Raw genomic sequence first — 15,998 nt, 5'->3', positions numbered from 1 at the left:
TATTAGGATGAAGTTGACAAAATGTTATTTGCCACATAACAAAACTCGATGTGTTAGCACATGAAAATGCTACCAGCCCTCTTAATATATGTCAGTAAATCAGAATTTTTAATGTACATTATGGATTCATATACTGATGTATAAAGACAATCTTATTTATGCACTATATCTTGCTGGAGAATGAAGAAGATACTGAAAGTCACTGTGAATTAAAATGGTTTCAAGATTTGGTGGTTTAATTTCTGTCAAATATATCTCATGTCACAGGGATCTGGAGCAGTGTATTTTCCTTGAATCTCATGGATGCTTGGTATTTATCTGTTCATTCAGAAGACTTTTGGCACAAATGGACCAGAGACAAAATTACTGACATAGGTAGGTTATTCTTATGCCTTTGTGTTCTTTTTTTTTTAATCACTTTTTTTTGTTGTTGTTGTTGTTTATTTTCCTTTTGCTTTATTGATGTTCTCTCACTGATTTTTCTCAAACTCAGTTTGCAATTCTCTCTTTGGGGCTTCCTGTAATCCACATAGAAACTACAAGGAAATTCATGCCATGAATGAATGTATGCAATCAGCTCCGTTGTGTGAGAAACGAATCCGTGGGATCTGTCATAGGGGAACAAAAAAAAGAGAGGGACAATGGCCCACATATGAACCATTTTCAGAGCACAAGGGTAAAACTGAAGAAAAATATCCCTGTAGAGTAGGAGACACTGGAAGCCTCTTTTAATAATCCATAGTCTTTCAGTTTCTCTCTTGGAAACTGGACTATGGCATGAAGCTTCACAGAAATGGGAGCAAACACCATCCCTGACACAAGGATATGTCTACAGTTCTACGTGTTGACACATACGTCTATGGATATCCAAAACACAGACATTGGAAGTCATTCCAAACTAGTCAAAAGGATGAGAGTAGCAAAATATGAAACCAAATTAAGTAAGCAGGGCAGGGTGAGATTTTAAAGATACAGACATACTGCAGGGGGGAAAAGGCATGGTAAGGGACAGAAATGTAGCCAAAAGGATGATTTATTTTAACTTTGTGCAGTTGTGATGGGTAGCTTCTGGTTGTTAAAACAAGGAGCTTGTATTTGCTAGTATGGAACATGAATTATCTTTGTGTGGCTGAGAGATTGTGATTGTGTGGCTTTTTATGTGTGTGGCTGAAGGAGAAACTAACAAGGAGTAACAAAGAAAGACAGGGGAAATGCATGACACTGTGGTGGATAAAATCATAGAATAGCAAAGAAATTTATGTAGGTGAAACTGACTCTTTTGCAAGGCCTTTACCACTATGGAGTAAGAAGAAGAAAGGGGTTTTACAAAGCTCAGCTGAAAATCTGGGAGGCATGTGGAGATCCTGGAAATGAAAAGAGAAAGAAGTCAAATTTTGGCCAGACTCGTTAAAGCAAATGATGATGGCAGATATTGCCATTAACAACGAAACTACACAAAAGAACTCTTATTCTCTCTTCTGCAGAGGATGAAAGCCTATTCCCTACAAGACCAAGTGAGCTGGACACTCGAGCTGTTTGTCCCACCGACAGCTTTTCAGGCATTTTCCGTGATGTTGTCATGTTACGCCCAGCAGCTTCAGAAATCCATAACTTCCTGAGGGGCTTCCAGATGAACGATGACTACCTAGAGAGCCAGTTTTCCACATGGAAAGGTATGGTATAGAACTTTGATTTGGTTTTATGTTAAACCAGTCTCTGAAAAAGAAACAGTGCTTAAGAAATTACCAAGCTGCCTTTTTGTTCTGTTCCACTCCTCCGATAGTATTTGAAACTGCTTGTCACTGAAGGTTAAAATTAGGTAGCAGAAGAGGCTTGTAAAAGAGGTTCTTAAAAATTCAGTGAGAACTGATGACTGATAGATGAAAAGATGCTGCTTAGTGAACCAGTGTGTGTCTGAGGGTGTGCCAGCCAGCCTGCATGCTTCTGGTCTAGTACTGGTGCCATCATATGCTGTCTCTTGCCTGGTCAGTCCTCAAAGGATGCAGGAGGGAAAGCTGTTTCATGTTACCTCTTTACTTACAAGTTGTATCCTTTGTAACTGTACTCCCTGTTACCCAGTTTGGAAATGTGTGTTCAGTCTGGCACCAGATGCTCTGTACCTTAGTAGCTGTGTGCCTGTTCTCGTAGTGCAGAAGGCATCCTTGGCCTCCAGACTGTTGAGACAGTGAGGTGCTGTTTTAATAATTTCTACATGAAAAAGAAGAAAAAAATCAAAACAACTCCAAACAAAATGACTCCATCAGTAACATGCAAACCAGGAGACAGAATTAACCCTCCTCGCCCAAGCCTCAAAATAATCCCTCTTAATTAGCAGAAAGACAAACACATTGCAGAATAGTGGAAAGAGGAAGACAGACAAGGAACTGAGAAATGACTGAACTGCTGCTAATTAGATGTATAGGTAGAGCCAAGATCCAAGAAAAGATGGGTTTCATTTTTTTGTTAACAAGCGACTTTTTCAGCACCTCTCTTACATTGAGCACCTCCTCGGAATAAAAATGCTTCTTTTTAGACTGTGAGCTTGACTCTCAGCCGAACCAGCTGACCACAGCAACAGACTACCTCACCCTGATTGATACAGCATTTGCCTTTGCTACCAGTTACCCACCACTTATGAGACCAGAAAGGAAAGTGGATGTCATTTTGCATTTCAACTACAGTTCAGGTTCCCAGACAGGGGTAAGCTTGGTAAACTCTTCTTTATTGCTTTTTCCATTCCATCACTGAGTTGCAAGAATGGTTGATCCTCTACTCAGAGAAACTTTTACTCCCTGTATCTGAGAAGTGTAAATAAGCTAAACGTTTAGCAGGGTCACATATCTTTGTTGACCAACACAAGTATCCTCAGTAAATAATACAGTATTATCATCTAGTAAACCAAACCTGCCCATTTGTGTTTGTAAATGCATTTTAGCTGATCTGAAGGCAGTCACACATAGAATGAACAAAACTAAATGCATTTTAAAACTGTTTGAAACTTCTCAGTGCAATAATACATATTTGTGTGCATGGAGAATTGCACATTTAGGACAAGCTGTACCAATAGAAAGGTCTGATGTAGAGGACTAGACATACAAATAAATGCAAGAACAGTTTGTATTTAAGAACTGTAAATTCCTTAGGAATGAAAAGCTGTCTGAAGGCAGCCTTTTCAATATCCAAGTGTAGGATGTACGCTTTCAAAGACAGGCATGTGGACACAGAGCCATTCCACTTAACTGACTCTCCAGACGTTAGGTCCATGTACAGTCTTACACCTAAGCTGGGTAAAGAATTTGGCCTTTACCCCATAAAAATATCCACTGAATTTGGGGTTGGTAAAATTCTAAATGCTTCCCACCTTTTGTGATGCTTTCTTTTTGTTTTGTTTTCTTGCTGTGGCAACCAGCCCCTGAAAGAAGCCTCTAAATACTTTGCAAAACAGGGAATTCCTTTCCCTACAAAGGTGCCAGATGATCAGGAAACCCCACATCTGAAGGAATGCTACATTGTTGGTGACAAGGACAGCCCAGAAACACCTATTGTAATATTTTTCCCTCTAGTAAATGACACTTTCAGGGAGTACAAAGCACCTGGTAAGTTTATTAGACTGCAGTGTTTACAGATGAAAAGTGTACTCTGTTTATCTGCAGTGGTGGAAATTAGCAGGGTTATTTCCTCTCATACTTCTTATCCTTTCCTGTCAGAGGACCCTCTGGGGAATCTAAAGATTTCATTGTTTAAAACAATTTCCAGGCTTACAGTTAGGCTGATAACCCTGTAAACAAAAGTATGAAACATCAGAGTGATGAAAGTATAATGCTGAGCTGTAGAGAAGTGATGAAAATACAGCACTGACAGTTTCTGTTCACTTCAGTCAGTCCTACTTTGAAATTTAAAAAGAGCTGCTGCAGCAGCTTTGCTGGTCACTTCAAAACAGGAGAATTCTAAGTCCTGGTATCGTGTCTCACAATGCCATACTACTGCTGTTAGTGGCAACAATTTCAGTTACTCCTTCACCAAATGATAAAATACTAGCTCATGCTGTGAGAATGTTTATTTTTCAGCCACTTCAAAGTCCCACAGTACACTGAAACCTAAAAGTTCTAAGCTGATACATAAAATTAAATAACAAAACAGACACAGACACTACTCTCTCAAGTGTGTTTAAAAAAAAAAGGCCATAAAAAAGATAGAGTAGATACTGCTTCATAGCTATTCCATATTGAGTTCATTGCATACCTGAGGAGCGCAGCTGGAGTTTTGAACAAGATTCAAGTAGTCTAAGTGTATTTATGGAGGTGCACACACCATTCAATACCAGCTCAACACAGATCACATAGCTGAAAGGTTGGGGGTTGTGCTTGTTTTTTGTAGATAGAACTAGAGGAAGGAGAAAAGGAGAAAGAACTAGAACAAGGATTTAGAACTAGTTCTGGACTGCTGGGATGTTTACCCACCTTTGATAATTTTCAGAACTCAGGGATGTTATTCCTAACTCTTCATTTCAGGTGAACATCAGATGACGTGCAGATGCTACACGTCAACATAAATTATCAGGGAATCTGAAAAGGGTGTTAATGGGCTCAGCTCGTGCAGATTTTTGGGAGGGCTGCTACACCACAGCTGAGAGCTAACATCCACGGTGACAAGACAGATGCTGCCAAAAGGCCTGGAGGTTATGGACGGGTGTCTTTGTTATTGACAGGCAGAAATCAGCTTAACTTAGAGCTCTTCAGTACGGTGCCCTAGCCCAGATCTAAGCTGTACAGCACCTGAAGTATTAGTTCAATTAGATGAACAAGCACTTTTCCCACAGCCAGCTCTTCCATCAGCTTGTTTAGCGAAGGCAATTCAGAGCCTGAGCATGAAACAATTAAAGCCAACACATTCAAACTCCTGCACTGGTGAGGCTATTCCACAATCAGAGTAGAAAGGGAAAACTCTTTGTGCAAGGCAGCTCATACTGCTTCACTCGAGCTGTACCAGTTGGGTTGTAAGTCTCTGAAAAACCAGGAAAAGTACCTCTGTCAAGCTTGGACAGACACTTCTGGGAAAATCAGAACCCTTTGATTGATGTTGTTAGACCTTTCCCTCACTCCAGCTGTTAGAAAACCAAGGAGACTGTGGTAATGATGGAGAAGAAAAAAGATGTGTGAGCTCTCATGCTGAGTGTACAGGTTAGAGTGCAACAGCAGTTCTCCATAACTTCAGGTCTCTGGTCCAGGGATGGGATTCTCAATTGTCCTTTAGCAATCAAAGGCATATATTACAGTGCAGGAATCTGCAGAACCTAAACAAATTAAATGATTTTTCCCCTTCCAAGAACATGTTTATTTTACATACTAGCAGGAAGACAGAAGTTCAGCCTGTCCATATGCCTGTGTCGCATCAGTGCAGTCAAGCTAAAACTAATACAGCCCAGTGGGCTTCTTAAACTGAGTATAGGCAGAGTTCTCACTTTCGGTGAGTTGAGGAAGGACAGGTTTGCCTCCTGTGCATTGAATATACCATGTAAGCAGACTCTCAGCTCAGAGAATGCATGTGGCATCTGTTGAGTTTAGTGCGCAGACAAACCTCCACCAGCTCAGCAGCTAAATTCAAATCACTCATGGTGTCACTGTATAGAGCAAAAGGCAAAGTTCAAGATAAGATCAGATATTATTTTGACCACAGGTGACTTATGAAAATCTTCTAAAGAAAAGCTAGTAAGTATGTTTTACCTCTTCTGCATCTATGAATTTGTTGAGACTTGATTTCCAGGGCCAGCCTTGGGTATTTTTTTTTGCCCTGTATCAACAACCCACTGCAGAGGTCTTTGTGAATATTTGCTTTGTGATAGGCTGAAACTGCAGCTCTGCATTAGTTTTAGATCTAATTTCTGCTGACAAATTAATTAGAATTCATAAGTTTATTGACTTTGTCATCCATCAAAAAATGAAATGGACCTAATATTTCCAGAGATTACACTTGTGGGACTACCTGCCTGAATATTTTGCCTGGACCTGTGATATATGTGTTAATTATCATGGCATGATGAAAGGGGCATAAAAAGATATTTCAGTGTCCCTGCAAAATCTTAGTGATTTAGGGAATATCAGGTTCACTCTCACTGTTGAGGTTACATAAAATTTGAGCTACCTACTACTGTAAAAAATAGAAAGGAAGTTACCATAAATATTTGTGCTATGTCCAGGTAATGGCTCTGTGAAATCTTTCCATTTAGGTGACCTAATCCAGTTGTTTATATCTGTCTTCTGTACTTATTTTCATAATTCTTCCAGTAAGAAACATATGCTGGTGCAGCAGATTGTGCCAGGGGATGTTCTAGTTTATGCTACATGAAAGAATATCTATCATCATGTCACTTAGAAGGCACATGTGCTTTTGGAAAGCTTCAATCACTGAAACAGGTGGATTTCCAGGACCCGTGAAAGGAAAATACCGAGAGAAATAATGAGACATAGCATCAAAGCTGGAAGACATAGAAAATGGCAGTGGCAGTGTTGTCAGAACCATTGCACAGAAAGAAACCATGTTCTCATGAGGTCCTTGCTGCTGTTGCCTGCACTGGGAGAAGGGAAGGAAAGAGAGAAGGAGCGATTGCCATTCCCTTGCACCTTGGCTAGAAGTGTAGGGTGCTGCAATGTCTGGGAAACAGCAACAAGACAGAGGCTAGGGCTATGTTACCTCTGAGAGGAACTTGGGGATCATGCTGAGAACTCACTCCAGGTGTGGAGGAGAAGGCAGGGATTCCCACCCTCCTGTGCTCAAAAGAGGAGCTACTTTGTTTTGATGTAGGACAGCCCTTGCTTGCCTCGTCACCACAAGGTTCTCTGCTCCTTGCTGCCAACCAAATATCCCAGCAATAAAAAACACCTGTGCAGGGGGAATTCTGGGCTGTGATCCATTCTGTGTCCATACCTGAGAAATGCTCAGACTCTAATCACTTTTTGCTAATTAACTGAGTCATTGTTTGTCACTTAGGTGTGAAACGTAGTCCTTCAGAGATGGCAGAAGGTGATGTTGATGTTGCCAATACCTGTGGTCCATATTACATAAACAATCTGAGTTATTCAAAGGAAAATTTTGACAAACTGGTGAACCTAAGTTACTACAATGTCCAGAACAATAAAGATTTGATTCTGCAGGCCTTGCGTACCACTGTGGAGCGGAAAAAGCAGCAAAAGCAAAAAGCAACCACTGCAAAAACCACCTGAAGGAGACAGAATGTATACACCTGATAGAGAAGGAACCCAGCATTTGGCTGACAGCCCAACACTAGGGAATATGAAATAAAGCATCTATGAGTCCTGCTAACGAAGAAGGAGGGAACAAAAAAAAAAAAAAGGAATTAGATTAGGAAGTGAAGAAAAGCAAAAAAAAAAAGCTAATAATAGCACTTTCTTTGTTATTGGAAATGTGAAAGACTGTCTGTCAGTGAAGGGAATAAACACAAAAGTCCCCAGAGCTCTTCCTTAATGAATTAATGTGCTTCCTTCATTGACAACCTCAAGAGCACGGCTTGGTGAGGCTGTGCTCTCCCAGTGCTTGCAGAAGTGACCTTTCAGGCCAAGGCCAAAATGCACAGACAAGGACATGTGAGGAAGTTTACACTGACTGTGTTTGTGCTCTAATTGTGCTAAAAAAAAAAAAAAGAAGAGAGGATTGCCAGTCCAGAAATGCAGCAGAGAACAAAATCCATTGTCTCCAAAGCAAACTCCAGAAGCTCATTTGTGAACTACAGAGTAATTATGTGAATGTAAATAAATATTAAACTTTATATAAAAAAACAAACCTTTTTTAGAGTCACAGTTACAGTAAATAAACTTTTTTTCACAGCAAACACATGGTGAGACGTTTCTTTTAGGTGCTGCTTCCTCTACTATCAAGACAATTAAAGATAACATGTAGACTCATTTCACAGCTGCTGAAAAATTATTCAAGAAGAAATTATGCCTGCTCCAGACCTGCCTCAGGATCCTGAGGCCCCTTGACTTTAGGACTACATTTAAGAACGACCTCTACAAGAACTGACTCATAATAATTTATTTCATTAAACTGAATTTAAATGTTATTGATACCAAAGATTTACAGTTTTAAAGTTTTTTCAGGCTGTTATATCTAAAAAGACACAGGAAACAGAGACAAAGCAGATCTAAAACTATGTACCTAATACCACTCACCCAAATGCTATTTTTAAAATGCTGGGTACTGCACCTGAACACTAACTTCCATCTTTCTGATGCTGTGGTCATCACATTAACATGGCTCCTGTTTTTTTAACAGACAGAATCCCAAGTCTCCATTTATTCTTTTTCTAAGTTCATTTCTATTCAGTGCTATTGCTTTATTCGTTAGACATCTATTAGACAAGCCCATGTTTCCTACGGGCTCCCCTGCTCCTCTGTTCTGCTGTAGCATCTTTTGTCAAGAGAACTTGTTACTATGGGCCATAAATGGAAGGCTTATGAAAACCTTTGCCCTCGAGGTCAAAGATCTCCTCCAAGGTGGTGCACAGCACTGTAATCCTTTTTGTCACTTAGGTCAGTGTACATTTACTTGTGGTACACATCCCAAGAGCCCATACAGCTCCTGCATGGGCTATATGCCCAGGGTTTACCTCCCATGGAAACAAGAAAGCAAAGGCAGCAGTCATGCTGATGCATGCTGGATCGCATTGCAATATGAGACAGTATGTAGCTAGAGGGCACAGCCAGACCTGGGAATCTGGAAGCACTCCAGGTTCACATATACAGTTAGAGCTTTATTGTCTGAAGGACAAAAATTATCACACTGACAGCAGGAAACACCTAGGCAGGAAGTCTGAAGACAAGCAGAATGAGGTGTGTGAGTCCAAACACTTCCCTGCCCTTCCTGCAGCTTTCCAGCAGCCATGAAGGGGTCACAGAGAACAATGAGCACTTTACCTCATTTCAAAAAGCTTGCATGAAATAATTACATAGAATCTCTGAGTTCTCTATATCCAACAAGAACACAGAGGAAAATATCAGGGCTGATCAAAGAGATGGAACAGCATTCACATATGTAGTGTATAGATAAGGAGTCTGCAACCTAGATAAAGGGCAGCATAAGTGAAAGGCAGAGAAGTGTGAGATCTGTGAACTCTGGAATGCCCTGTGGGAGGTGAATGAGCACCTCTTCTAAGACCTGAAGGGTATCAGTCCAAACTAGCAAGCAGCAGGTTCAAAGTTAACAGAGTAAGGTTGATTGGCACATAACACATAATCAAGTTATGGTCCACTTTGACCCCGGACATCGCTGTTGATAAACGTTTATGAGTTCACAAGAACTGAGCGATGCATTCAGTGCAACATTTTTAAGGACTGAAAAATACAAAAGCTCTGCAGCTGCCTTGGTCCTGCACTGAATCATCAATTCCCAAAGGCTGTGAGGACAGTCTGAGACAATATGTACCTGCCCTCTTTTTGTAATGTTCTCCAGTCACTAAATACCAGATGAACCAGAGACAAGTGGTAAAGCAATCTTGTTCCAGACTGCAAAACTTAGGTTTTCCACAGCTCAGATATTTCCACAGGTAACAGATAATCAGGAGTAGTCAAATCTAAAGATGTGACGATGCAAGACTCACTTAAAAGAAATTACTGAAATAAGACAGAAAATATATAAGTAATTGCAAGGATAACTTAATTACCTATGGATTAACTTATAGAACTTAATTACCTATGGATTAACTTATAGGGAAGTCATAAAACTGAGAATAACAAAAAAACAAAGTATGAAAAGGGCATTTAAAAAAAAATAAGGAAATCAGTCAGCAAGACCCTACATGAAACAGTGCAAAATCTTTAGACTCAGCATGGAAAGTGCAGCAAAAGAGTTGCAAAACACATGCACAGCCCTAAATAAAACGTGAAGCAAGGAACCAAGAAAGACAGAGCAGTCAAATGCTCAGGATTGAGAGCCTAACATCTGTTCTTTGAGCAACAGCATGGGGAGGAGTGAGATGGAAAGGGCATATCCAAATTTGCTGATGCATTTAGAAGCGAAGTGTATTGGTGAAAAAAGATAACATTCACAATGGAAGCTAGGAGGAAGAAAGGCACATAGCAAAAAATGGGCATCAGTAGATGTGCTGGACCAGCAAAAAGGGATTTGAATTAGTAAGGATGTCACAAAGGAGCCAAGGCCACAAGACACATTTCAAACACAATGTTGGCACACAGATTCAGCTAAAAATCTCCTTCCTCGCTGTTTTAACTGGAAGTCCAAGATACCGTTTTCTATGCAGTGACTCAGCACAGGCAAACCTTGACGGCAGAGAAAAGGTGCATTAACTTTACTGGTTTCTTCAATGTTTTATTCACTGTGGAATCACCTGTAAAATCAATGGGGAAAGTCATCCTCCCACGAGGCTTCCCAGAACGGCGAGAGCTAAGGTTAGAAGTACTGGTCCTATCCGCTACATGTCCCACCCCAAAATTTAAACGGCACATTAAGAATTTTCACTGCGTTTAAAATAGTTGCCTAATGTGGTGGCGAACTCCCACGGCGCTTAGTCACACACTTCTTTGGCATCCAACTCAACAACCATCATCAGAAAAACACGAGAAGCATCTGGGCGATTCCCTGTCCGGGCCGGGGCTGTCACAGACTTTCCGGATTTCATGTCGCGGGGATGACATTTTAGCGCGGAAAAGCAGCAGGTACAAACCACCTCCAGAGGCAGAGACGTGGCCAAACCCCCTCTGATTCTAGGGGGGGGGGAAATAACGCTACCCTTATGCAAAAAAACCCAAACATAATAAAACCAATCTGAAGCCCACCCCCCGCCATAGGTAGACGAGGCAGGCACAAGAGCGGCGGCAGCGCTCCGGGCACCGCCCCCGCGCCGGGGCCGGGCCTCGACCGGGGCGGTGTCCTCCCTCCCGCTCCGCCGGCGGCTGCGTGTGGGGAGGCGCTGGCGGCGGCAGTGCAGCGGGGCTCTGGCAGCGGCGGGATGTTCAGCTGGCTGGGGAAGCAGGGCGGCGGCCGAGAGCGCGGCGGCGCCGGTAGCGATGTGGTGCAAACGGTCACCGGGGCTCTGCGGGACCTCTACCTCCGCAAGCTGCTGCCGCTGGAAGAGCACTACCGCTTCCATGACTTCCACTCGCCCGCCCTGGAGGAGGCCGACTTCGAGAACAAGCCTATGGTGCTACTTGTGGGGCAGTACAGCACCGGCAAGACCACCTTCATCCGGTAAGTCCGCCCCCGGCGTTGCACGGGTCCTTTCGCTTGAGGCCGCCGCCGCGCCCGGCCCCACATGGGGATCGCCGGCCGGCGCCCAGCCCGCCTCGCCCTTGCCGTCCGCTCGGTAATCCTGGCTCATCTGCTGCCCAGGGCGGTTCTTGCTGCCCCAGAAACGCCTCCTACGCGCTGGCAGTTCACTCCTCGGCGAGCTGCCCCTTGCCACCCCTACGGCAGCCTGGGGCAGTGGGGCACGGCCGAGGAGCAAGGCTTGTCCGAGAGCCTCCCATGCCACGCAGAGGATGGGTGCAGCTCCGGGGGCTGTTACAGACTCTGTAAGCCTCCTGCCAGCTTCCTGTGTAAGCATATTCGATTTCATGTTCTGCTGAGAAAGTGTAACCTCCACTTCCTCTTTCTTAAATCTTGAAATTGCTCGTTTTAAAACAGCATGACGGCTGTTTCCCTCAGGGACCAGTCAACCTTATCTCCTCCCCATTCTTTCCCATTCCTTTCAAGGTTTGGCTGTGAAAATGCGAGAGAAACTCGGTAGCAGCATGGGGCACCTGGATAGTGGATTTTTGAAGCCCAGCTCTTTGGGTCCGTGGTATTGCCCCGGCAAAGGCGCTGCTGAGGCCGCTTAACAGCGTTGTTGCCGTTGTAGTATTTTCTGACGTTTCTGCCGCCCTTATTGCTAGGGTTTTGTTGGTAGCTTGCTTGAGGAAGCTGGAGCGTGCTTCGGGCGTTAGGAGCTTGTGAGTAGCTTGCATGTGTTTGACCGTGTCATTCCAGTTTATGAATCAGCCTGAGGTTATACCCAACTCTGCAAAAAACGCAGGTGCCGTGGATCAGAGTTTGACCTGAAGTTAGTTATAACCCTTCTGTAAACGTTACAGGTATTTCTCTTGCGGTTCCAAAGGTTGCAGTCAGCCTTGCCGTAACACGTTTCTCTTTAAATTGCAGAAGATCTCCCTCCCCTCTCCATTGAGGAGCAATGTTTACCTTCACTCACCTGATCACTTTTTCAGATGTTTGCAGAGCTAATCATATTCCTTTCCTGGTTTTACAGCAAGCTATTTGGAAGCTTGAAGTTGGATTTGGTTCTTTGCTGATTATTTCTGAATTCCTGTAAATGCTTGAAGTGGGTTTTGCTCAAAGGAGTACTTTTAAAATGTTATAATTAAGAGAAACTTAGTTTTAAGGTCTTCAAAGGTAGTCACAAAGTGCACTTGTGGGGAGGGTGATTTGAGTTTTCCAGACGTTTCTTTAGCCACAGTGATTGATTTTTCTTCTTCTAAATGACACTTGCTGGGTCAGCCTCTGTGTGTTCCCAGGTAATTGTTATTACTTGGCTTGTGGATTGGGAGTAATAGAGACAGAATGGTCCCAAATATGTGCATACCAGAACCTGTTCTGCCTGTCAGCGGAGTTGCTGTGTCATTCACGATTCATAGACAACCACCCCACACCCCTCCTCAGAGTTTGCCTTGGATGAGAGTAGATACTCTTCGATTTATGAGCACTCAACTTCTCTGTCCTTTACAGTTACCCCCATATGACTGGAGTGCAAGTCAGTATTGTGCTTTGAAATGCTGATATTCCTTGCAGTACCTTTTTGGTATTGTTGCTTTGTGACTAATTCGTTATCACTTTAACCATAACCTTCTGAGTAATAGGGTTGGCTGCTGCTCATGTAGAGTCTGAATGAGAAAAGAAGTATAATTTCTTGCAGCTCTTTCAAGCTTTTTCCTGCATTGGTCACTTTCAAAAGTGCATTCTCGTGCATTTTATTAAAATAACTGTCTCAATGGAGGAGGTGACTTCTGCTGGGATGTGCCCATCTCTTCACCCACTTAACACTTTCACCTGTCCCCGTTTTAGGTAGATCGCAGAGTGCTTTAATCCCTTATTACATACTGGAGAAGACAAGAATTGACTGCTAGGCAACGATCAGTGATCGAACAGCTGTTCCTGCTTCTAAAGGACCACAGTCTGACCCCACCAATCAAATCAGTGTTGACTATAGAGTAGTTAATAATTGGCTAAATTGGCAGGAGGACATGTGCTGTTCAGGATGGGCAGCAACTTGGCAGTGTCAAGGTGACTGTTACTCAAAATCCAATTTAGAGAAGAAAAAGAAGAGAAAAAAAAAAAAAGAAAAAGAAAAGTATTTGTATGCTGAAGGCAAGACTTAGATGACATAGGCAAATACAGCCTCCAGGTCACCAACGAATGAATTTCCCTTCTAGTAGACTGAATTTTCTTTGGAAAAAAGTTAAGTCATATGTTCTCAAGATAGTTATAATTGTGGTTTCATTGCAGTCCAAAGTTGGACTACAGGGTGTTGTTTTTCCTGCTAGCCTTTTAATGAGCAAACGTTAGGTTAAATCTTAATTAAATCCATTTTAGTTCCACATTTTTCCATTTCTTAGTCAGAAGGATGTCCTAGATATACTTAAGTGTTTACTGTTATGTTTATGTGTGAACCTAACAATTCAGTTTAGCTGACAAATATTCATTTGAGATTTGCTTTGACTTGGATATTATCGTGAGAACTTCACATTTTCATACCTCTGTTGCATTCACATCCACCCAGTTCCTTCCACCAAGTCTTCATGGAAAATACTCATCTAGCAATGACTGAATGTCCCCAGGGATTGAGATATGCAAACAAACACTTCCAGGTTTCTAACAGCTCTTCTGGTTTTCCACTGGGTGCTGTTTATCTTCTTTGCATTTGGGACATTCAGTTTTGCAGTATAAGGTGTAACGTGGTGACACTGTTTTACTCAAGTATCTAATAGCAACAATAGAAACAAATGTTAATACTCGTCTGATTGTTTTTAATAGAGTAGGAGGATGGGCGAGAGCCAAAAGCTTATCTTGCATGCAAGCTGCTTGGCCTTGCAGCTTCTGTAGTTCTCTCAATTTATCTTGTCTGCTTTAGAGAAGGAGATGGAGACAGGAGGGAACTGTAGTGTATGAAAAAGGGATAGGAGCTGGTCAGTTTGCAGTTGCTGACCTTTTTTTTTCCTAACAATGAATTAAGCCTGTAGACTAATAATGTTTGACTTGTTTAACAACTTCGCTGTTTCAGAAGTGTAACCGGTTGACTCATTTCTAAAGAGCTTATCAAAATGAGGGAAAACAGAAGTAAATTCCTCAGCCTGCCAAGCTCTGTGTTTACCTTGCTCACAGGTATTACTGAGAGGTTCAAATGGTAAACTTCCTTCTACGTAACTCGGCCAGAGCAGGGCTTCATGACAGCACCCTTTTGTATGCATATTGCCTGGAGTCTGCACGGAGTGTGCAGTTACTTCTATAGCAAGAATGGTCTGCATCTGTTTTGCCTGTGTGGGAAAAGTCCTTCTTTATCTGTTTGGATAAAAACTGAAACTTCTTTATGAGCTCTGCATTGAAGTTTTGTGTAATGTGGAGCAGAGTTCTTACACTAAAGCAATCATCTGCTATTTTTACTGTGTTTAAAAAAAAGGTGGAGGTTTTGGTGCTGTGTGAAGGTGAGCAGTTGTTTGAAGGGGAACTTGATCTTGTCTCCCAATCTATAGCACAGTATTCCTGCTCAGTGCTGCTCTGTCCAGCTCACCTCTTTGTACATTATAAACCGTTTAGACCTCAGATGATTATCAGTATGCAAGACTGTGAGTAATCTTTGCGATCTCTGGAGCTCTGTAAGCCAGTTTCCCATAGTCTGACTATACGTCTTGCAAAGGAACATAGATGAATGTTTATTGGCAAGCCAGAAAGGTTATAGCCCAGGTGAAAACAAAGGGAGTAGAGTCAACAGGATGTCTGCTGTTTGATCTAGACTGTCTGCGGGACATTCGCTATTTTAAAGCATTCTTCCTGTGAACCCTTTTGAACTCCCTCTCTGCTGAAAATTCCTGAGAAAGGCATGCAGTTGCGGATGCTAAAAATCCAGGTATTTTCCCACCTTAATATAGTACACTGTACAAAAGCATTTGCCTCTTTCCAGTTTACAGAAGAGTGCTCGTCCCTTCTGTGTGGATAAGCGAAACCGGTGTTTTCGTGCTGAGAGACAGTGTGCCAGAGCTTGTACAGCCAGTGCTGAAGAACTAGGGCTCAAGTCCATACTGTTTCACGGTGTCAGACCGTAGGCCAGTTTTAAGGGAAAACAGCTGCCTTGCAAAATGTTTCCTGCATCTGCTAGATAGCTGTACCAGGCTCAGTACTGTGACTGTTGGGTGGGACTCAGTTTTTGGAAGGAGAGCTTGCCTTCCTGGATCGCTATCGCTGTGAAAGCCTGGGGTTTAAAGCTGCACCTGCAATATGAACTTGGATGTATCACTGCAATTCAGTGGTACTTTATTCTTTGTCCAGCTAATCTGCATTTGCATTGTTAGAATTCTGAGCTGAAAATACAAATGTAGGAAATCCTGAAAGGCCTTCCATACTGCCCACTCCTTGTAAATTCTGCAAATGTCCTGTGCAACAACTTCGTGAGCAGGCCATGGTATTTTTGTTTGGCTGGTTTTGTTCAGGTATATTAAATACTGCCATCACTGAATGTCCATATCCAAGCCTGGTGGGTTCATAAGCTTATGACGTAGTGACTATCCTTTTACCCTGGAGATGTGTTATCCTGCAATCAGATCCCGTAATTTAGTTTTCTGTGACTTCTCTCCTATGCATTTGATTCAGTGCAGTGTTCTTTACTGCTGCCCTTGGAGCTTCTTATTTGTGTTGCCACCTTATGAATTGGTCTCTCTGCCAACAGAAGTCTGGAAATGACAAATTGTTTCATGAAGTTAGGA

General features: G+C 42.4%; 1 protein-coding gene and 1 pseudogene across 1 annotated transcript in view; both read left to right on the top strand.

Annotated features, from left to right (window-relative positions):
* Positions 1–7,846, top strand: part of LOC135176848 (cytosolic phospholipase A2 epsilon-like) — a 35,600-nt pseudogene extending 27,754 nt beyond the window's left edge.
* Positions 7,847–10,820: 2,974 nt separating this feature from the next.
* The window catches only part of EHD4 (EH domain containing 4), a 31,851-nt gene continuing 26,673 nt past the window's right edge, over positions 10,821–15,998 (top strand). The window contains exon 1 of the mRNA XM_064146234.1: positions 10,821–11,220. Coding sequence (XP_064002304.1) covers positions 10,982–11,220 — 239 coding nt within the window. The 5' untranslated portion in view covers positions 10,821–10,981. The remainder of the gene's footprint in view (positions 11,221–15,998) is intronic.

The sequence above is a fragment of the Pogoniulus pusillus genome, chromosome 1 (genome assembly GCF_015220805.1).
Source record: "Pogoniulus pusillus isolate bPogPus1 chromosome 1, bPogPus1.pri, whole genome shotgun sequence".
Taxonomy (NCBI): Eukaryota; Metazoa; Chordata; class Aves; order Piciformes; family Lybiidae; genus Pogoniulus; species Pogoniulus pusillus.
Note: the sequence above shows the minus strand (reverse complement) of the source record. Positions and strands in the feature narration are given on the sequence as shown.